We start from the raw sequence: 21,596 nt of genomic DNA on the forward strand, positions 1-21,596 counted from the left end.
CCATTTTACATATAAGGAAGCTGAGGCTTTGTGAGGAGAAATAGCTTAGCCCAGGTCATCCAGTGGGAAGCGTCTGGTGCAGAGGAATAGTGATCATGGTGGGACATTGCCTAGCCTAAGGTTCAGCATACAATAATATTCAGTCAGTATTCGAGGGCTGGGCTGTTTCTGGTAATCAAAGGGCTGCCTTGTTCTCCTGCCCCACAGCACAGGAAATTCCAAGGTGGTTTTCTTTACAGGCTCCTCCGCTTCTGTCGCCAGAGGGGACAGCGGAGGAGCCCAGGTACCTAAGCCGACTCAAGAGAAGATGGAATTGAATATCTCAACCACCTTGTCTAGGCCTCTGTGATTGTTGAGGAGGGGGCTGTCACTGGGAAAGTTGTGAGCTGCTTTGGACCTTATCTGGGAATTTCCTTGGGCTTACAGCCTTTACCCTATCCTTGAAATGGTTCTGGTTGTGTAGCAACTTCTAGGTGGTGTGGGCGAAGTTTGGGACTGGTTTAGGGCGGGGACAAGAACAAGAACACAAGTTTCCTTGTGCTACAGGAGAGAGGGAGGGGAGGAAATTGGAGACCCCAGCACCCCCTTGCTCACTCTCTTGCTCACAGTCCACGATGGCCTGGTCCCTGGTGTTCCTTGGTGTCATCATCTTGCTGTCTGCCTTCTCCGGACCTGGTGTCAGGGGTGGCCCCATGCCCAAGCTGGCTGACCGGAAGCTGTGTGCGGACCAGGAGTGCAGCCGTAAGAGTGGAGAGGGGAGAACTGGGGGCTTGGGCGTTAGCCTGTGTGGAGGGTGCTGCATTCCCTTCTATTCCTTCCCTAGACCCTATCTCCATGGCTGTGGCCCTTCAGGACTACGTGGCCCCCGACTGCCGATTCCTGACCATTCACCGGGGCCAAGTGGTGTATGTCTTCTCCAAGCTGAAGGGCCGTGGGCGACTCTTCTGGGGAGGCAGCGTGAGTCTTGGGAGAGTGAAAGAGGGAAGGGTACAGGGCTGGGGTAGACTCATTATCCCCATGAAGGGAAGATTTGAGGGGGGTGAACTGAAGTAGACATTGTGGGGGGATATTGTTACTTACTTTATTTTATTTGCTTATTATTTTTTAATTTTTTCCGAGACAGAGTCTTGCTCTGTCACCCAGGCTGGAGTGCAATGGCGCGATCTTGGCTCACTGTAACCTCCACCTCTTGGGTTCAAGCGATTCTCCTGCCTCAGCCTCCCAAGTAGCTGGGATTACAGGCATGCGCCACCACACCCGGCTAATTTTTGTATTTTTAGTAGAGACAGGGTTTCACCATATTGGCCAGGCTGGTCTTGAACTCCTGACCTCATGATCTGCCTGCCTTGGCCTCCCAGAGTGCTGGGATTACAGGTGTGAGCCACCGTCTCTCCGGCCTATTTTCACTTTATTTACCAATTTTAGGGCACCTGCTATGGTCCCACGTTCTGTTCTAGACACCAAGATACAACAACAAACGATCCTTTTTATTCTAATGGAGGGAAATGAACAAAAAGTAAGGCATAAACAATAGCAGCAGCCAGGCACGGTAGCTCACACTTGTAATCCCAAGTAAGGCCAAGTTGGGAGGATAGCTTGAGCCCAGGAGTTCGAGACCAGCCTGGGCCACATAGCAAGACCCCTATCTCTACAAAAAAAATTTAAAAATTAACTGGGCATCATGGCATGTGTCTGTGGTCCCGGCTACTCGGGAGGCTGAGGTGGGAGGATTGCTTGATCCCAGAAGTTGAGGCTGCAGTGAGCCGTGATCATGCTACTGCACCCCAACCTGGGCGACACAGTGAGACCCAGTCTCCAAAATAATAATAATAATAAGAGCAAATATGTGCTGCTGTGAGAATTAACAGAGACTGATTTGGGTGGTCAGGAAGGGCCTCTGAACAGGTGACATTTAAGCTGAGATTCGTATGGCAAGGATGGAGCCAGTTATGTGGAGATCAGGGAGAAGGGAAAATGCAAAGGCCTTCAGCAGGCACAAGCTTGCCATCTTCCCAGACCCTAGCTTTCAACTTCTCTTCCCCAGGTTCAGGGAGATTACTATGGAGATCTGGCCGCTCGCCTGGGCTATTTCCCCAGTAGCATTGTCCGAGAGGACCAAACCCTGAAACCTGGCAAAGTCGATGTGAAGACAGACGTGAGTGTCATGGGGGCTGGCAAGAAATCTGGGGGGAGGACCCTGAGGTTGTGGGGATGGGCAAAAATGCTCCCACACTTGGCTCCCTGGCAGCCTAGGTGTGTGCGCTGGGAGAAATTCTTTCCCTGCCTCAATTTTCTCACCAGTAAAATGGGTCCAGTTGGGAGGTGCAAAGATTAACGGGCTCTAGGCTAATTTGCATAGCACTTGTGTGGCCAGACCTGGGCCCTGCAGCTGCAGCCTTTGCTAAAACCACTAGATCCTTTGTGGTGTGACCGCTGGTTTTCTCTCCACTGTTTCTACTTTCTCTTTTTCAGAAATGGGATTTCTACTGCCAGTGAGCTCAGCCTACCGCTGGCCCTGCCGTTTCCTCTCCTTGGCTTTATGCAAATACAATCAGCCCAGTGCAAACGGCTTGTCTCTGTGGTCTTTGGGGTGGGGTGGGGTAGGGTGGGGACTGTACAAATAAAATGTTTCTTTAGGTTGCTGAATCTAACCAATTAACCCCCTGCATATGGTAACGTCAGTGGTTGCTAGGCAGAGTTTCACTGATGAAAGCCCTGTGCAGTAGGAGCGCTCCTAAGCTTAGGTTTCGGACACAAGCAAAGGAAAACCTAAGCAGCCCAACTAGGGGATTGTAGTGTCCTCTGTAGACCAGTGGGAGGGAGCCAATCGGACTACGCGGAGGATATAAATCGCACAGCAAAGGTTTTCTTGGAAGATTATCTGCAAAGGGAGGTGGGAAGTAACCTGCGCCTATCTTCCCAGTTTTCCTCCTTTTCGCCTTTGAGAACAGTAATCGCTCCCGCCAGCTCAAGATCAGTTCGTCTTCCAGCCTCTTTCTGTCAATCCTGCCCGTGCCCCCTTCTTTGCATTTGTATCCCTTCCCCCAAGTCCGCTCCGATCCAATCCGGACACTCGACTCTGCTCCGCGGACTCTAGACTAAATCCGTTCCTCGGCTCAGCGAAGCGGCTCTGCACGTCCCTTCCCACTTGCTCAGCCAATTGCTGGCCTCGGCCCCGCCCCTTTGGGCTTGGCCCTTCTCACGCCACCAATCCGCGCCTCTTGTCCCGCCCCCTGCCCGCGAGTCCGCCAATCCCACCCTTCGGAAAGCGTGGCCTGGTATCCAGCTGCCGGAGCGGGTCGCGCCGGAGGGGGGCGGAGGCGGAAGTGGCGGTGCCGGGCCCGGGGAGTAGGAAGGAGCCGGGGCTGTAGCCGGAGTGGAGCGGCTGCCAGCCGAGGAGCAGGCGCGGCCGCGGCGCCATATTGCGGCCCTCAGCGGCCGCGACCGAGTCATGGCTGAGACCTACGGTGAGGGTGGTGGGCGAAGCTGGGGTCCTGGGTCTGGGCCCAGGGAGGATGCGGCCTGTGGGAATGGGCGGGGCTTTGTAGATCAGGGGGCGGGGTCTGGTGTGATGGAGGCCGGGCCTAAGTGGATGCTGGGAGGGGTTTAGTGTGTCTGAGGCTGAGCTTAATCGATTTAGGTGGAGCCTGAGGGTCTGGTGCGTGGGTTAAATAGATCTGGGGCGGGATTTGAGGGAGCTGATCCTGAGGGGTTCAGGGAGGCCCTGAGGGAAGAGGTGGGCCTTAATGGATCTGGGCGGAGCCTGAGTGAAGGGGCGGGGCTGACTGCATGAATGGCAGGAGTTGGGCTTATGGGCTAGAGGGAACACTGAATGGAAGCTCGGGACCCTGGGGCTGATCTGGCTGGAGAGAGCTCTGGAATGGGTTTGGGGATAGGCTGTCCTTGAGTTAGGGGCAGGACTTAGTGGCAAAGGGTGGGACTTATGCATGAGAATGGAGCCGGGGTCTGGGCAGAGGGAGGGAAGGAGAGGTCGGGAAGTGGAAAATCAGTAGGGATGCACCATAGGAGGTGGTGATTGGAGGCGGGGGAAGTGCAGGTTTAGGAGTCAGAGGGAGCCGCATTCATTCAACAAATATAGAAGAGAAGGGAGAAGAGTGCAAAGACCCTGAGGTGAGAACCAGCTTGTCATTTTCAGGGAATAGACTGAAGGTCAGGAGCTATAGTGAAGTGAATGAGTCAGAGGGTGGTAGGAGGTGAAGAGGAACAAGGGCTAGATCGTAGTCCTTGTTTAAATAGCTTTCAAGAGACTTTAGCAACGAAATAGCTAAGATCTGGGACTCTGGAGCCCTTGGCCTAGGTTTGAATCTCACTTCTGCCCAGCTGTGTCACTTTGGGGAAGTCAGTTAACCTTTCTAGCCTGTTTCCTCATCTAGAAAATGGGAATAATTTTTAGTTTACCTCCCTCATAGAGTTTTCCTGAGGATGATGTGAGCTGTTGATGTGAGTAAAGACCTTTAGAACTGTTCCTGGCCCACAACAACACACAATTGACCCATGTAACCTGCACATATGGGCTGGGCGCGGTGGCTCATGCCTGTAATCCCAGCACTTTGGGAGGCCGAGGCGGGTAGATCACCTGAGGTCGGGAGTTTGAGACCAGCCTGACCAACATGGAGAAACCCTGTCTCTACTAAAAATACAAAATTAGCTGAGCGTGGTGACGCATGCCTGTAATCCCAGCTACTCGGGAGGCTGAGGCAGGAGAATTGCTTGAACCTGGGAGGTGGAGGTTGCGGTGAGCCGAGATCGCGCCATTGCACTCCAGCCTGGGCAACGAAGAGTGAAACTCTGTCTCAAAAAAACAAAAACAAGGACAAAAAAAAAAAAACTCTGCACATGTACCCCCTGAACCTAAAATAAAAGTTGAAAAAAAATATATAGAATGTGCCTGGCACATGGCAAGTACTACATAAGAGTTATCTGTTACTGCTACCTATTGGTTTGTTTCTGCCTATGTCTGTTTCTCTCCCTCTAACTGTGATGGTTACAGAGAGAGAGATTGGATTGGAATCCATCTTTTTTCCCTGTATCTTTCTCTCCCTGTGGGTATCCCTGATTTTGGCTCCATCTGGTCAGACTTCCTCTTCAAATTCCTGGTGATTGGCAGTGCAGGAACTGGCAAATCATGTCTACTTCATCAGTTCATTGAGAATAAGTGTGAGTTTCCCGCAGTGGTCCTGGGAACCCTGAGCTGTGGTTATGCCCATGGTGTGGGCTGGTGGGCAGCCGGTGGGGAGGGCAGGGCTGGCCACAGGTAGAGGTCCAGTGCTGGCTTTTTGGTCCTTGCTTTGTCGTATGTCCTTTACTAGGTTCTCCTTGACCTCAGTCACTCCAGCAATGAGAATGGGTTTGTAGAGACTGAGAGGGCCTTGGAGGATGGGGGATCCTCTGAGCTGTCTCCTCTCTCCCTGCACTGCCCCTTCTGTTCCTCCTACTCCCAGTCAAACAGGACTCCAACCACACAATCGGCGTGGAGTTTGGATCCCGGGTGGTCAACGTGGGTGGGAAGACTGTGAAGCTACAGATTTGGGACACGGCTGGCCAGGAGCGGTTTCGGTAGGTGGGCTGGGCTCCCAAGGGTGATGGGGAAAGAGAGTGAGAAGGAAAGAGAGGGAGATGTGTGTGTAGAGTCACTTGGAGACACTGAGAGGGCAGACAAGGCAGACAGAGAGAGACGAGACACCGTAGTTAGCAGGTATATATATCCAAGGAGAGAGGGAGTACTGGGGAGAGAAAGAGATGGCGGAAGAAAAAGAGGTAGGGGCCAGGCGCAGTGGCTCATGTCGGTAATCCCCGTGCTTTGGGAGGCCAAGGTGGGAAGATTGCCTGAGCCCGGGAGTTTGAGACCATCCTGGGCAACATAGTGAGACCCCATCTCAAAGAAAGAAAAAGAGATGGAGAAAAGTGGCTTGGGGGTGGGGCAAGGGATGGAGACTGAGAGACACTGAAACAGAAAGAGAAGGGGAAACTTGAGAGACGCACACTCAGAAAGGAAATGAGCAAGAGAGACAGAGACTAAGAGAGTTGAAGAGAATGATAAGGGAGGTAAGGAGGCCTGGCATGGTGGCTTACGCCTATAATCCCAGCACTGTGGGAGGCTGAGGCGGGTGGATCACTTGAGGTCAGGAGTTCAAGACCAGCCTGCCAACATGGTGAAACCGTGTCTCTACTAAAAATATAAAAAAAAACCAAAAAAAATTTAGCCAGGCTGTGGTGATGGATGCCAGCTACTCGGGAGGCTGAGGCAGGAGAATTGCTTGAACCTGGGAGGCAGAGGTTGTAGTGAGTCAAGATCGCACCACTGCACCCCAGCCGGGGTGACAGAGCGAGACTCTGTCTCTAAATAAATAAATAAATAAATAAATAAAAAAGGGAGGTGAGGAGACACAGAGAAACAGAGGTCAGAGGCAGAGAGAGAGACAGGGCAAGTCGGACAGGTGTAGTTGGACGTTGAATGAATGAATGCACGAATTTATGGGAAGGCAAGGGTGAGCATGAGAGCCACAGAGATGGAACAGAAAGAGAGACAGTGAGAAATAGGGGACTGAAGACACACAGGCCAAGGCAGGAGAACCACTTGAGTCCAGGAGTTTGAGACCAGCCCGGGCAACATTGTGAAATCCCATCTTTCCAAAAGAGAGATGGAGAAATGGACGTGTTGTGGGAGAGAGAGAGAGAAATGCGTAGGGCTCAGCACACGGTAGGTCTTCAGGAAATGTCTGCAGAAAAGTTGATAGACACATAGAAACCTTAGGAGAGGCCGGGCGTGGTGGCTCACACCTGTAATCCCAGCACTTTGGGAGGCCGAGGCGGGCGGATCATGAGGTCAGGAGATCGAGACCATCCTGGCTAACACGGTGAAACCCCATCTCTACTAAAAATACAAAAAATTAGCTGGGCGTGGTGGCAGATGCCGGTAGTCCCAGCTACTTGGGAGGCTGAGGCAGGAGAATGGCGTGAACCTGGGAGGTGGAGCTTGCAGTGAGCTGGGATCACGCTGCTGCACTCCAGCCTGGGCGACAGAGCAAGGCTCCGTTTCAAAAAAAAAAAAAAAAAAAAAAAACCTTAGGAGAGTCTGAGAAACAGAGACAGAGAGCAGGGAGAGAAATAGAGGGAATTCAGTCCATGGAAATGTGTGATCTATGGCAGCACTTAGTAGCTGCTGAGTTAACACTTGTGTATGGATTAACTGCCTGAGGTGCACAGAGCCCAGAGGCAGAGAGAGGGGCTGAAGGATAGACAGGTGTGTAGCATGGGCTAGGTTTACGGTGAGTGCTTAGTAAATGCTGTGGAATGATTGCATGAGTTCCAGAAGGACCCAGACTGGTGAGATAGAGAATGCAGAGTTGGCTACACTGGGAAGGAGCCTCCACCCGACACAGCAGGAGAAGGATAAGCAGATGTTGCATAGTGCTTGGGCAGGGCCAGGCAAAGGGGAGATTTGCTCAGAAAATGTTGAATGAATGAATGCACAAATGCATGGGAAGGCAAAGGTAAGCATGAGAGAGCCACAGAGATGAAACAAACAAAAAAAAGACAGTGAGAAATAGGGAATTAAATAGGGCCAGGCACGGTGGCCCACGCCTGTAATCCCAGCACTTTGGGAGGCCTAGGCAGGTGGATCACTTGAGGTCAGGAGTTCAATACCACACTGGCCAACATGGCGAAACCCCATCTCTACTAAAAATACAAAAACTAGCCTGGCGTGGCGGTGCCTGCCTGTAATCCCAGCTACTTGGGAGGCTGAGGCAGGAGAATCACTTGAATCCCGGGGGCAGAGGTTGCAGTGAGCCGAGATCACGCCACTGCACTTCAGCCTGGGCGACAGAGCAAAACTCCATCTCAATCAATCAATCAATCAATCAATCAATAAAAGACACGTAGGGCCAGGCACAGTGGCTCATGCCTGTAATCCCAACATTTTGGGAGGCCGAGGTGGGCAGATCACTTGAGGTCAGGGGTTCGAGATAAAACTGGCCAACATGGCAAAACCCCATCTCTACTAAAAATACAAAAATTAGCCGGATGTGGTGGTGTGCATCTGTAATCCTGGTTACTCGAGAGGCTGAGGTGGGAGAATCACTTGAACCTGGGAGGTGGAGGTTGCAGTGGTTGCAGTGAGCCGAGATCATGCCACTGCACCCCAGCCTGGGAGACAGAGTGAGACTCCTACTCAAAAAAAAAAAAAAAAAAAAAAAAGAAAAAGGAAAAAGACACATAGGTTAAGGCAGGAGAATCACTTGAGCCCAGGAGCTGGAGACCAGCCTCGGCAACCTAGCAAAGCCCCATCTTTACAAAAAATATTAAGAAATGAGCCAGGTGTGGTGGTGCACACTTGTAGTCCCAGATACTCCATAGGCTGAGGTGGGAGGATCTCTCCCTTGGGAGACTGAGCCCAGGAGGTCGAGGATGCAGTGAGCCAAGATCGTACCACTGCACTCCAGCCTGGGCTACAGAGCAAGACCGTCAAAAAAATAGAAATAAAAATAAGATACACATGAAAGAGACACAGAGAGAAAAACAGACCAATGGAAAGAGGGACACAGGGGGAGACAAAAACAGGGAGATTCATAAATAGAGACAGCCGGCCAGCTAAGTGAGATAGAAGCTGAGAGAGATGGCGAAGAGAGAGGGACTGCAAGGATGCAAGAAGAGAGAGGAATTGCATGGTGACCTGACCAAGGCCAGGTTTTGGGGGATGGGCCAGCAGTGAAGCGGGGCCTCCGAACCACCAGTCTCTCTCTGTAGAGGGGGGCATTCTCGGGGCAGACCCCAGCCTTGGGGGTGACTGGGTCCCCCTGGCCCCACAGGTCAGTGACGCGGAGTTATTACCGAGGGGCGGCTGGAGCCCTGCTGGTGTACGACATCACCAGGTGGGTGCCCGGGGTGGGTGGGGTAGGGCATGGGTGGTTCCTCTCCCGCACTGCCTCCCTCCCCTCTCCCTTCTCCACAGCCGGGAGACGTACAACTCACTGGCTGCCTGGCTGACGGATGCCCGCACCCTGGCCAGCCCCAACATCGTGGTCATCCTCTGTGGCAACAAGAAGGACCTGGACCCTGAGCGGGAGGTCACTTTCCTGGAGGCCTCCCGCTTTGCCCAGGAGAATGGTGAGGGCTATGTCGTGGACCAGGTGGTGGTGGGGGTGGACAGTCCACAGGGACCATGGGTTTACTGGCTCTGAGTGGCTGTACCCAGCAGGGGAACGTGGAGGTGCAGAGGTCTGGGTTCAAATTTGAGTGTTGGCTGGGTATAGTGGCTCACACCTGTAATCCCAGCAGTTTGGAAGGCCAAGGTGGGAGGACTGCTTGAGCCCAGGAGTTTGAGACCAGCCTGGACAACATAGTGAGATCCTATCTCTACAAAAAACTTAAAAAATTAGGTGGGTGTGGTGGCTCATGCCTGTAGTCCCAGCTACAGTGGAGGCTGAGGCAGGAGGATCACCTGAGCCTGAGAGTTTAAGACTGCAGTGAGCTGTGATCACACCATTGTACTCCAGTCTGGGAGACAGAGCAAGACCCTGTCTCCAAAAACAACAACAACAACAACAACAAAAAAACTAAGTGTTGCCACCAATGAGCTGTGTGATTACACTGGTTCTCAGTTTCTTCATCTGGAAAGTGGGATCACAGTGTTTCTGCCCCACAGTGTGCTGTGATGATTAAGGGAGATTGTCTGTGGAAAGTCCTTAGCCCCGCCACAGAGTGGGTGCTAGATTAATGTTGGCTGCTAAGGTTTCGCCTACCGTCAGGAGACAGCACAGGGTACTGGTTTTTTAAGTTAATTATTTTATTTATTTTTTCCTCCTACTGCACTTTCCTGGGTATTGGTTTAATGTAGAGATTGCAACCCCAGATGGCCCTAGGTGAAAGGCACTTTTTTTTTTTCTTTTTTGAGACGGAGTCTTGTTCTGTTGCCCAGGCTGGAGTACAGTGGCACAATCTCGGCTCACTGCAACTTCTGCCTCCTGGGTTCAAGTGATTTTTCTGCCTCAGCCTCCCGAGTAGCTGGGACTACAGGCGTGCGCCACCACGCCTGGCTAATTTTTGTATTTTTAGTAGAGACGGGGTTTCACCATATTGGCCAGGCTGATCTCGAACTCCTGACCTTGTGATCCGACCGCCTCGGCCTCCCAAAGTACTGGGATTACAGGCGTGAGCCACTGCGCCCGGCAAAAGGCAAATTTTTGAATACAGGAGATGGGATGGGGTAGATCCTTGAGTAACAGGCACTGGTGTTAAGGGGAGTGCAGCATACTGACAACCCACACCAGAAGGTTTGCAAGGGCCAACCACAATGGCTCACACCTGTAATCCCAGCAGTTTGGGAGGCCAAGGTAGGAGGATCACTTGAGGTCAGGAGTTTGAGACCAGCCTGTGTAACAGTGAGACCCTGCCTCTCCAAAAAAAAAAAAAAAAAAAAAAGGTTGGGTGTGGTGGTATGTGTGCCTGTGGTCCGGGCTACTCAGGAGGTTGAGGCAGGAGGATCACTTGAGCCCAGAAGTTCGAGGCTGCAGTGATCTGTGATCATACCACTGCACTCCAGCCTAGGGGACAGAGAGAGACTTTGTCTCAAAGAAAAAAACAAAGAAAAAAGGTTTTCAGGTATAAACTCATTTGAAAACATTGTGTTGGCCAAACAACCCACATCTGGTGGCTTGAGATCTGCCTGTGTTCCCCTGTTTTGTAACCTCCAGGTTTAAAGGAGGTTTTGCCATCAGAGAGGTGTAGGTGTGAATTCGGCTCTGATTTTCTGACTGTGGGGCCTTGTCATGCTGCTGATGGGTAGACTCTGGTTGGCCTGTTCCTGTCCTAGATGGTGCTAGGGACACAGTGTTGGAGACAGCCCTAGGCCCAACCTTCATGGAGCTCACAGTTCAGTGGGTGAGGGTGGAAGGACAGACCCACTTCCAGACAGTGACAGCTCAGAAAGGTCAGGGCTTGATGGCGAAGCACCGGGAGACAGGGGTCAGAGCCAGCAGGGCAGAGCCCCAGAGGGGTCAGGGCCAGGATTGGGGGAGCAGGCAGAGGGATCGGGGTGGGATAGAGAACACAGGCAGAGGGGTCAGGGCTGGGATAGGGCAGGCCCAGGCTGAAGCATCTGGGGTGGAACGGGGCAGGCCAAGGCAGAAGCATCTAGGGTGGAACGGGGCAGGTCCAGGCAGAAGGGTCAGGGGTGGAATGGGGACCCAGGCAGAGGGTTGGGGCCAGGATGAGGAGGCACAAGCAGAGGGGTCAGGGCCAGGATAGGGGGCCACAAGAAGCTGTGGGAGCCCTAAGTAGGCACCTGACCCAGCCTAGGAAGTCAGGGAGGACTTCTTGGAGGAGGAGCTGTGTGAGCTGAGCTCTGAAGGAAGAGCCGGGTGGGCATATCGGAAAGCGGATGTTAGTGGCAGGGAAATGGCATGTGAAGAGGCCTGAGGTGAGGGTAAGGGAGGATGGAACGTTGGAGGAACAGGATGAGAGTCAGCAGGTGAGAGCTCAGTGGAGGGTGGGGACTAACTGGGGCCCTGACTTCAGAGTGTGTGCCCCTGCAGAGCTGATGTTCCTGGAGACCAGCGCTCTCACAGGCGAGAACGTGGAGGAGGCGTTCCTCAAGTGTGCCCGCACTATCCTCAACAAGATTGACTCAGGTGAGGCCCCGACCGGCCCGAGTGGGAGCGAAGGGCAGGCCCGGGGGTCTCCAGGCAACCAATGCTGACCTCTCCCCTTCCCCACAGGCGAGCTAGACCCGGAGAGGATGGGCTCCGGCATTCAGTACGGGGATGCGTCCCTCCGCCAGCTTCGGCAGCCTCGGAGCGCCCAGGCCGTGGCCCCTCAGCCTTGTGGCTGCTGAGCCCTGTGGAGCCAGGTGGGACACTGGGGGCTCAGGGAGGCAGGGCGGTCTCTTGGGAATAGGAGAGATGGTGTGGAGATAGACACTGAACATGTGATGACAAGAGAAACAGAGTGAGAAAGAAAGATGCAAAAACACACAAGCTAAAGGAGGCATCTGGCTGGGTGCAGTGGCTCACGCCTGTAATCTCAGCACTTTGGGAGTCCGAGGCGGGCGGAGGCCGTTCGTTGGGTGGGGGTGGAGAGACAGACCCACTTCCAGACAGTGACAGCTCAGAAAGGTCAGGGCCAGGCCGGGCGCGGTGGCTCATGCCTGTAATCCCTGCACTTTGTAAGGCCGAGGTGGGCGGATCACCTGAGGTCAGGAGTTCGAGACCAGCCTGGCCAACATGGTGAAGCCCCCTCTCTACTAAAAATACAAAAATTAGCCGGGTGTGGTGGCAGGTGCCTGTAATCCCAGCTATCAGGAAGTTAAGGCAGGAGAATTGCTCGAACCTGGGAGGTAGAGGTTGCAGTGAGCCGAGATCACGCCATTGCACTCCAGCCTGGGTGACAAGAGCAAGACTTTGTCTCAAAAAAAAAAAAAAAAAAGAAAGAAAGGTCAGGACCAGATGGGGAAGCACTGGGGGAGAGGGGTCAGAGCCAGCAGGGGAGAGGCCCAGGGGGTTCAGGGCCAGGGTCCGGGCACAGGCAGAGGGATCGGGGTGGGATAGGGCAGGCAAAGGCAGAGGGGTCAGGGTGGGACGAGGGGACACAGGCAGAGGGGTTGCATGTGATGGGGGCTATACATAAGGTCAGTAGTTCTAGACCAGCCTGGCCAACATGGTGAAACCCCTTCTCTACTAAAAATACAAAAATTAGCCAGGCATGGTGGTACATGCCTATAGTCCCAGCTACTTGGGAGACTGAGGCAGGAGAATCACTTGAACCCGGGAGGCTGAGGGTGCAGTGAGCGAAGTTCAGCCACTGCATTCCAGCCTGGGTGACAGAGCAAGACTCTGTCTCAAAAAAAAAGGAGACATCTGCCGGGCCACAGGGAATCCACCAGTCCCCTGCAGCCCCAGGCCAGCTTCCTGCCCTAGACCTTGACCCTCCCATTCATAGTTCTCCAGCGATTTATTGAGCGCCTGCTGTGTGCCAGGCCCTGCTCAAGGCACTGGGGATATGGCAGGGAGTACAACAGACTCCTATCCTCATAGTGCTGACATTCCCTTTGGGGGAGACAGGTGATAAACAAGAGATGTAAGTCGGCTGGGCGCAGTGGCTCACACCTGTAATCCCAGCACTTTTGCAGGGTGAGATGGGAAGATCACTTTGAGACCAGGCTGGGCAACAAAGCGACCTTATCTCCACAAAAAGTTTTTTAAAATTAGCGAGGCGTGGTGGTGTGCACATGGAGTCCCAGCTACTTGGGAGGCTGAGGTGGGAGGATGGCTTGAGCCCAGGTGTTCAAGGCTGCAGTGAGCTGTGACCATGTGCCACTGCACTCCAGCCTGGGTGACAGAGCGAGACTCTGTCTAAAAAAAAAAAGACATAAGTAAAGTATGTAGTAGTGAGGGAGGTAAGAACTATGGAGAAAAATAAAACAGGCACAGATGGGTGGATAGGGTGGAGGAGTGTACTTTTTTTTTTCTTTGAGATGGAGTATTGCTCTGTCACCCAGGATGGAGTGCTGTGGCGTGATCCCGGCTCACTGAAACCTCTGCCTCCTGGGTTCAAGTGATTCTCCTGCCTCAGCCTCCCGAGTAGCTGAGATTACAGGCGACTACCACCACGCCTGGCTAATTTTTTGTATTTTTAATAGAGACAGGGTTTCTTTCTTTCTTTTTTTTGAGACAGAGTCTTGCTCTGTTGCCCAGGCTAGAGTGCAGTAGTGCGATCTTGGTTCACTGCAACTTCTGCCTCCTGGGTTCAAGTGATTCTCCTGCCTCAGCCTCCTGAGTAGCTGGGACTACAGGCGCCCACCTGGCTAATTTTTATATATTTAGTAGAGATGGGGTTTCACCATATTGGCCAGGCTGGTCTCGATCTCCTGACCTTGTGATCTGCCTGCCTCGGCCTCTGAAAGTGCTGGGATTACAGTGTGAGCCACCGCACCCGGCCGAGACAGGGTTTCATCATGTTGGCCAGGCTGGTCTCAAACTCCTGACCGCAAGTGATCCACCCACCCTCGGCCTACTAAAATGTTGAGATTACAGGCGTGAGCCACTGCGCCCGGCCAATAATGTACTTTTTTTTTTCTTTTGAGATGGAGTTTCACTCTTGTTGCCCAGGCTGGAGTGCAATGGCATGATCTCGGATCACCGCATCCTCTGCCTCCCGGGTTCAAGCAATTCTCCTGCCTCAGTCTCCTGAGTAGCTGGGATTACAGGCATGTGCCACCACACCCGGCTAATTTTGTATTTTTAGTAGAGACGGGGTTTCTCCATGTTGGTCAGGCTGGTCTGGAACTCCCGACCTCAGGTGATCTGCCCGCCTCGGCCTCCCAAAGTGCTGGGATTACAGGCGTGAGCCACTGTGCCCAGCATTTTTTTTTTTTTTTGAGACAGAGTCTCACTCTGTCGCCATGCTAGAGTGCAGTGGCACGATCTCGGCTCACTGCAACCTCTGCCTCCTGGGTTCAAGCAATTCTCCTGCCTCAGTCTCCCGAGTAGCTGGGACTATGGGTACGTGCCACCGTGCCCAGCTAATTTTTGTGTTTTTAGTAGAGACGGTTTCACCATGTTGGCCAGGTTGGTCTTGATCTCTTGACCTCGTGATCCACCCACCTCAGCCTCCCAAAGTGTTGGGATTACAGGCGTCAGCCACCGCACCTGGCCAAGAGTGTACATTTAAACAAGATGATGAGGGAAGCCTCACTGAGAAGATGACATTTGCGTAAAGGAAGGGAGATAGGGAGGCCTGTGGGGATCTGGGGCAAGAGCACTGCCGGAGAGCACAGCAAGTGCAACGCTCCTAGCGAGAGGCATGCCTGGCGTCAGTGAGGGTGACTGAAGTAGCCAGTGTGGGCCTCGTGGAGGACCTGTGTGTGTTTTGTGGGTACAGCATGAGATGGGGTCAGGGGTTGGAGGAAGCAGATCAGTTAGGGCCTGTGGGCCCTGGGGAGGCCTCTGGCTTATACCCTGTGTGGGACAGGATCAGATTCAGGGGTTCACAGAGTTCCTCTGGCTGCATAAAGGAAGAGGCTGTGAGGGACAGAGGAGGTCACCAGGACACCAGAGAGGAAGCTGCTGCCAAGTCCAGGGGAGATGGTGGAGGACAGGACAAGGGGGCGGGCAGAGGAGTGGCTGAGAAGGGAATAGGGTCCATGTCCCCCCTAGACTCTCTGTCTTCCAGTCTCGGCCTCTCTCTTTTTTTTTTTTGGTCCTGTCTTTTTATTTTGAAACAGAATCTTGCTCTGTCGCCCAGGCTGGAGTGCAGTGGCGTGATCTCAGCTCACTGCAAGCTCCGCCTCCTGGGTTCACGCCATTCTCCTGCCTCAGCCTCCCGAGTAGCTGGGACTACAGGCACCCGCCACCACGCCTGGCTAATTTTTTGTATTTTTTTTGGTAGAGACGGGGTTTCACGGTGTTAGTCAGGATGGTCTCGATCTCCTGACCTCGCGATCCTCCCGCCTCGGCCTCCCAAAGTGCTGGGAGTACAGGCGTGAGCCTTTTTTTTTTTTTTTTAGAGAGAATCTCACTCTGTCACCCAGGCTAGAGTGCAGTGGCGCCATCTTGGCTCACTGCGACCTCCGCCTCCCGGGTTTGAGTGATTCTCCTGCCTCAGCCCCCCAAGTAGCTGGGATTACAGGCATGTACCACCACGACAAGCTAATTTTTGTATTTTTTTTTTTTTTTGGAGATGGAGTCTCACTCTGTTGCCCAGGCTGGAGTGCAGTGTTGCAGTCTCGGCTCACTGCAACCTCTGCCTCCTGGGTTCAAGTGATTCTTCTGCCTCAGCCTCCCGAGTAGCTGGGACTACAGGCACATGCCACCACGTCCGGCTAATTTTTTGTATTTTTAGTAGAGACGGGGTTTCACCATGTTAGCCAGGATGGTCTTGATCTCCTGACCTCGTGATGCACCCGCCTCGGCCTCCCAAAGTGCTGGGATTACAGGCGTGAGACATTACACCCGGCCAGTTTTTGTATTTTTAATACAGACGGGGTTTTGCGATGTTCGTGAGGCTGGTCTCGAACTCCTGACCTCAGGTGATTCACCCGCCTTGGCCTCCCAAAGTGCTGGGATTACAAGCCTGAGCCACTGTGCCCGGCCAATCCTGTCTCCTTTTGATGCAGCCACTGGGTCTTTCAAACACACACATCTGCTCCTGTCGCTCCCTTTTTCAAAACCATCCATGCCTCTCAGGGCCCCAGGACACAGCTGAACTCCTCAGCCTGGTGTTTGACCCTCTGCAGGGACTGGCCCCTGCCAGCCCAGCCTCACCGGCCTCAGCCACTTATCCATCTCCCTACCTCTCAGGCCACTCCAGCCACACTGAAGTTCTTCCCATTCCTCTGGGCCCTTGCTCATGCTGGGCCTCTGCTTGGAACATTCTTACCCTCTTTTCCCTGACAACCTCCTTCCTTCCTCCAGGCAGCACTACTTGTTCCTCCAGGCTTGGTCCAAACTTTTTTTTTTTTGAGATAGAGTCTCACTCTGTCACTCAGGCTGGAGTGCAGTGGTGCAATTTCGGCTCACCGCAACCTCCGCTTCCAGGTTCAAGCAATTCTGGTGCCCCAGCCTCCTGAGTAACTGGGACTATGGGCACGGGCCACCAACGCCTGGCAAATTTTTTGTATTTTTAGTAGAGACAGGGTTTCACCATGTTGGCCAGCTGCTCACAAACTCCTGGCCTCAAGTGATCCACCCACCTCAGCATCCAAACTGCTGGGATTATAGGCATGAGCCACCGCACCCGGCCCCAAACTTCTTGACAGGCTTTCAAAACCCTGCAGGATTTGGTCCCATCCCTCCTTCTCTGGGGGATGTGTATGTCTTGCCAATTCTTCCTTCTATACTTCATGCTCAATCCCCTCCCAGCCCTTGGCAGCTCCAGGGTGGAACAGGTGGGGAACAGGTGGTTAGACCTTGCATCTACTTAGAAGGCAGAGCCAACATGATTTCCTGATGGAATGGATGTGTAATCTGAAAGAGAGAGGAATCAAGGATGATGTCTTCGGACAGTGCTCTCTTGTCTTTCCAGGACTTTCCACCTGCTGTGCCTGAGCCTAAGTTTGCTTATCTGTAAAATGAGGCTAATAATAGCACCTGCTTCTATAGGTGTTGAGAAGAAGAAATAAATTAATTCACGAAAGTGCTCAGAATGGGGCCTGATGGTCAAGACTTGATCGATGAGGGCTGTTTTTAAAGTTTTCTTCTTATCCATGTTTGGGCTAAGCTCAAATGAATGGGTGTGTCTTCTTCACCTCAGGGCTTAGCAGAGACTCTGTCCTAGAGTTTGCCCTGAGTGGGTCAAATGTAACAAGGCAAGGCTTTTTCACACTTTGCTGACTGCAGTCTACAGGAGGAAATATATTTTATGTGTTAATCAAGGACTGACTGTAGCAGATCCCACCCACATATAAAACTCAAACACACATTTTCCTACCACCAGTAGTCTTTCATTTCTTGGCACTAAAATGAAAGTCACATAACATACATTTACGTGACTTTTCAAAGTGTACAATTCAATGTCATTCAGTACATTCACAGGGTTGTGCAATCACCACTTCTGTGTCGTTCCAGAATGTTTTCTTTTTTTTCTTTTCTTTTTTTTTTGAGACAGAGTCTCGCTCTGTTACCCAGGCTGGAGTGCAGTGGTGCGATCTTGGCTCATTGCAAGCTCCACTTCCAGGGTTCAAGCAATTCTCCTGCCTCAACCTCTGGAGTAGCTGGAATTACAGGCATGCACCACCACACCCGGCTAATTCTCGTTTTTAGTGGAAACGGCGTTTGACCATGTTGGCCAGGCTGGCTTGAACTCCTGACCTCAGGCGATCCTCCCGCCTCGGTCTCCCAAAGTGGTGGGATTACAGGCGTGAGCCACCGCGCCCGGCCTCAGAACGTTTTCATTACCCTAAAAGGTACCATACTTACACTGCTTTGTACCGATACTTATTAAGCAGTCACTCTCCATTTCCCCCAACCCCTAGCAACCACCAATTTGTTTTCTGTCTCTTTTGGCCAATATAATATTCTTTTCCTTTTCCTTTTTTTTTTGAGAAGGGTCTCACTTTGTCACCCAGGCTGGAGTGCAGTGGCACCATCTCAGCTCACTGCAGCCTTGACCTCCTGGGCTCAAGTGTTTCTCCCACCTCAGCCCCCCCAAGTAATTGGGACTACTGGTGTGCACCACCACGCCCAGCTAATTTTTATATTTTTATTTTTTGAAGAGATGGGGTTTCACCATGTTGCTCAGGCTGGTCTCGAACTCCTGAGCTCAAGTGATCCACCCACCTCAGCCTCCCAAAGTGCTGGAATTACAGGTGGGAGCCACCATGCCTGGCCTCTTTTCCTTTTTTCTTTTCTTTTCTTTTTTCTGTTTTTTTTTTTTTTTGAGATATGGTCTCACTATGTTAGCCAGGTTGGTCTTAAACTCCTGGCTTTGCCGGGCACGGTGGCTCATGCCTGTAATCCCAGCACTTTGGGAGGCTGAGGCGGGCAGATCACAAGGTCAGGAGTTCAAGATCAGGGTGACCAACATGGTAAAAACCCACCTCTACTAAAAATACAAAAATCAGCCAGGCGTGGTGGTGTGCGCCTGTAATCCCAGCTACTCAAGGGGCTGAGGCAGAGGACTAGCTTGATCCCTGGAAGCGGAGGTTGTAGTGAGCTGAGATCGTACCACCGCACTCCAGCCTGGGCGACAGAGCTAGACTCCATCTCACAAAACAAAACAAAACAAAACAAAACTCCTGGCCTCAAGCAATCCTCCACCTCAGCCTCCCAAAGTGCTAGGATTACAGGCATGAGCCACCGAGCCCAGCCAACCAATATAATATATCTTTTAAATTATTATTATTATTTTTTGAGATGGAATTTCGCTCATGTTGCCCAAGCTGGAGTGCAATGGCGTGATCTTTGCTCACTGAAACCTCTGCCTCTCAAGTTCAAGCGATTCTCTTGCCTCAGCCTCCCTAGTAGCTGGGATTACAGGCGCCCGCCACCATGGCCAGCTAATTTCTTTGTATTTTTAGTAGAGATAGGGTTTCACCATGTTGGCCAGGCTGGTCTCAAACTCCTGACCTCAGGTGATCCGCCTGCATCAGCCTCCCAAAGTGTTGGGATTATAGGCATGAGCCACTGCGCCCGGCCTATTTACAAATTTTTTTTTTTTTAAATAATGTTTTAATTTTGTAGAGACGGTGTCTGTGTTGCCCAGGCTAGTCTTGAACTCCTGGGCCCAAGTGATCCTCTCTTGCCTTTGCCTCCCAAAGTGCTAGGATTACAGGCATGAGCCACTGCGCCCGCCCAACCAATAGAATATTCTTGTTATATATGATGCACTCTGGTATTTGCTGTTCTGTGCTATTCTGTTTGAATTAAAAATTGGTCAAGGCCCACCAAACTGATTTCCCCACCAAGGCAGTGACACACATTAGAATGACCTGGAGAATTTTAAAAGATAGTGATGCCCAGGACTCACCCCAGAGATTCTGAAGTGGTTTCAGGACTTTTTCTTAATTAAAAGATAAATAGAGATGAGGTCCCACTATGTTGCCCAGGCTGTTCTCAAACTCCTGGCCTCAAATGATTTCTCCCGCCTTGGCCTCCCAAAGTGCTGGGATTAAAGACGTGTGACAGGCCGGGTGTGGTGGCTCACGCCCGTAATCCCAGCACTTTGGGAGGCTGAGGCGGGTGGATCACAAGGTCAGGAGATCAAGACCATCCTGGCTAACACAGTGAAACCCTGCCTCTACTAAAAATACAAAAAAAAAAAAAAAAAAAAAAAATTAGCCAGGCGTGGTGGCAAGTGCCTGTAGTCCCAGCTACTCAGGAGGCTGAGGCAGGAGAATGGCGTGAACCTGGGAGGCGGAGCTTGCAATGAGCCGAGATTGCGCCACTGCACTCCAGCCTGGGTGACAGAGCGAGACTCCGTCTCCAAAAAAAAAAAAAAAAAAGACGTGAGCCAGCCAGTTTCAGGATTTCTGGAAGCTCCCAGGTAATGCTATATACAACCAAAGTGAGAACCACTAACCTAACGTTGTCTCCCCAGCTTGGGGAACAGTGAAATGAGACTTAGAGCCAGGGTGATCCAGGAACATAGAGGGACACAGAAAGATACAAAGGCAGGTTCATTTTATTTATTTATTTATTAATTTTTTTGAGATGGAGTGTCCCTCTGTCGCCTGGGCTGGAATGCAGTGGTGTGATCTTGGCTCACTGCAACCTCCGCCTCCTGGGTTCAAGTGATTCTCCTGCCTCAGCCTCCCAAGTAGCTGGGACTACAGGCACCTGCCACCACGCCTGGCTAATTTTTGTATTTTTAGTAGAGACGGGGTTTCACCATTGGCCAGGGTGGTCTTGAACTCCTGACCTTGTGATCTGCCTGTCTCAGCCTCCCAAAGTGCTGGGATTACAGGCATGAGCCACCACGCCCGGCCTATTTATTTTTTTGAGACAGTCTCACTCTGTTGCCTAGGCTGGAGTGCAGTGGCACAATCTTGGCTCACTGCAACCTCCACCTCTCAGGCTCAAGTGATCTTCCCACCTCAGCCCCCCAGGTAGCTGGGACTACTGGTGCATGCCACTACGCCTGGCTAATGTTTGTATGTTTTTGTAGAGACGGGGTTTCGTGGTGTTGCCTAAGCTGGTCTCAAACTCCTGGGCTCAAGCATTCCTCCTGCCTTGGCTTCCCACAGTGCTGGGATTACAGGCGTGAGCCACTGCGTCCATCCAGATTCATGATATTTAGATGTTGAAATGTGGCTTTGCAGACTCAGACAGCTCTCTGAGGCAAACAAAGAGGGAGATGCAGGTACCCTCAGCACAAGCCCCAAATTACCTGCAGGGGAGAGGCGGAAAATCAGACAATGTAGAAACCGGGAGAAGAAAGGTATGGACAGACGGATGCAGATAGGAGGGGAGGGAAATACCTGGAAATGAGATAGAGACCAGCTGGACAGACCCCAGGGACCCTGCAGGTCACCACACCCTTCTCTTTCAGCTCACCCGTTCTCCAGGACCAGCCCTGCCCTTCCAGCTGGGGCCCAGGCCCAGGCTCCGAGAGGCCGTGTCCTAACCTGCCCTGGCCCCGGAGAAGCTGCGTTGCCACCTGTCCCCCTTCCCTGGCCTGGTGGGGCCTGGCTTTGGGGCAAGACTGAGCCACGGGGGAAGGGGGATCCCGTACCTGCTGCTGCTTCCTGTCTTGGCTAACGTCTGTCCCCCTGAACCCCTAACCATACCCCAAGAGCTCCCAAAGCCTGAGACCAGGGTCATTTGTCCCCAACTCCCCACCTGGTCCTGCTGTTGCTAGTACCTGTTATTTATTACCTGGAGGCCTGTCCAGCACCCACCCTACCCCCATAAAGCATTGTTTACACCTGTGTCTTGGCCTCCATTATTCTGAGATGGCAGGGAGATGGAAGAGGTCCTTGATGGAAGAATCATTTGTCATGGTGTTTGGGGGCCTTGTTTCTGGTTTTTTTTTCTGTTGAGATGGAGTTTCCTTCTTGTTGCCCAGGCTGGAGTGCAATGGCACGATCTTGGCTCACCACAACCTCCACCTCCCAGGTTCAAGCGATTCTCCTGCCTCAGCCT

The 21,596-nt window shown here is 52.3% G+C and overlaps 2 protein-coding genes across 3 annotated transcripts; both read left to right on the plus strand.

The window, feature by feature from the left end:
* Positions 1 to 230: 230 nt before the first annotated feature.
* On the plus strand, positions 231 to 2,584 carry MIA (MIA SH3 domain containing). Its single transcript, XM_063719502.1, has 5 exons — positions 231 to 283; positions 609 to 741; positions 824 to 957; positions 2,045 to 2,155; positions 2,473 to 2,584. The coding sequence occupies exons 2-5, from the start codon at positions 615 to 617 to the stop codon at positions 2,494 to 2,496; spliced, it is 396 nt and encodes a 131-aa protein (XP_063575572.1). The 5' UTR covers positions 231 to 283; positions 609 to 614; the 3' UTR covers positions 2,497 to 2,584.
* A 702-nt stretch (positions 2,585 to 3,286) lies between these two features.
* On the plus strand, positions 3,287 to 21,384 carry RAB4B (RAB4B, member RAS oncogene family). Of its 2 annotated transcripts, XM_002829247.6 has the most exons (8): positions 3,288 to 3,467; positions 5,098 to 5,178; positions 5,463 to 5,577; positions 8,832 to 8,894; positions 8,975 to 9,129; positions 11,556 to 11,651; positions 11,739 to 11,869; positions 21,004 to 21,384. In XM_002829247.6, exons 1-7 carry the CDS (start codon positions 3,452 to 3,454, stop codon positions 11,852 to 11,854), a joined length of 642 nt encoding a protein of 213 aa, XP_002829293.3. In that variant the 5' UTR covers positions 3,288 to 3,451; the 3' UTR covers positions 11,855 to 11,869; positions 21,004 to 21,384. The 2 variants fall into 2 exon arrangements, with proteins under 2 accessions (XP_024092697.1, XP_002829293.3); XM_024236929.3 differs by lacking the exon at positions 8,832 to 8,894 and having other exon boundaries at positions 3,287 to 3,467.
* Positions 21,385 to 21,596: the final 212 nt, after the last annotated feature.

Source organism: Pongo abelii, chromosome 20 (genome assembly GCF_028885655.2).
Source record: "Pongo abelii isolate AG06213 chromosome 20, NHGRI_mPonAbe1-v2.0_pri, whole genome shotgun sequence".
In the NCBI taxonomy this organism is placed as follows: Eukaryota; Metazoa; Chordata; class Mammalia; order Primates; family Hominidae; genus Pongo; species Pongo abelii.

Coding starts and splice junctions, on each gene's coding strand:
- MIA (XM_063719502.1), top strand. CDS start 615: ATGGCCTGGTCCCTGGTGTTCCTTGGTGTCATCATCTTGCTGTCTGCC. Junction 742..823: donor TGCGGACCAGGAGTGCAGCC/GTAAGAGTGGAG, acceptor TTCCTTCCCTAG/ACCCTATCTCCATGGCTGTG. Junction 2,156..2,472: donor AAGTCGATGTGAAGACAGAC/GTGAGTGTCATG, acceptor TCTCTTTTTCAG/AAATGGGATTTCTACTGCCA.
- RAB4B (XM_002829247.6), top strand. Junction 5,578..8,831: donor GCTGGCCAGGAGCGGTTTCG/GTAGGTGGGCTG, acceptor CTGGCCCCACAG/GTCAGTGACGCGGAGTTATT. Junction 9,130..11,555: donor CCGCTTTGCCCAGGAGAATG/GTGAGGGCTATG, acceptor GTGCCCCTGCAG/AGCTGATGTTCCTGGAGACC.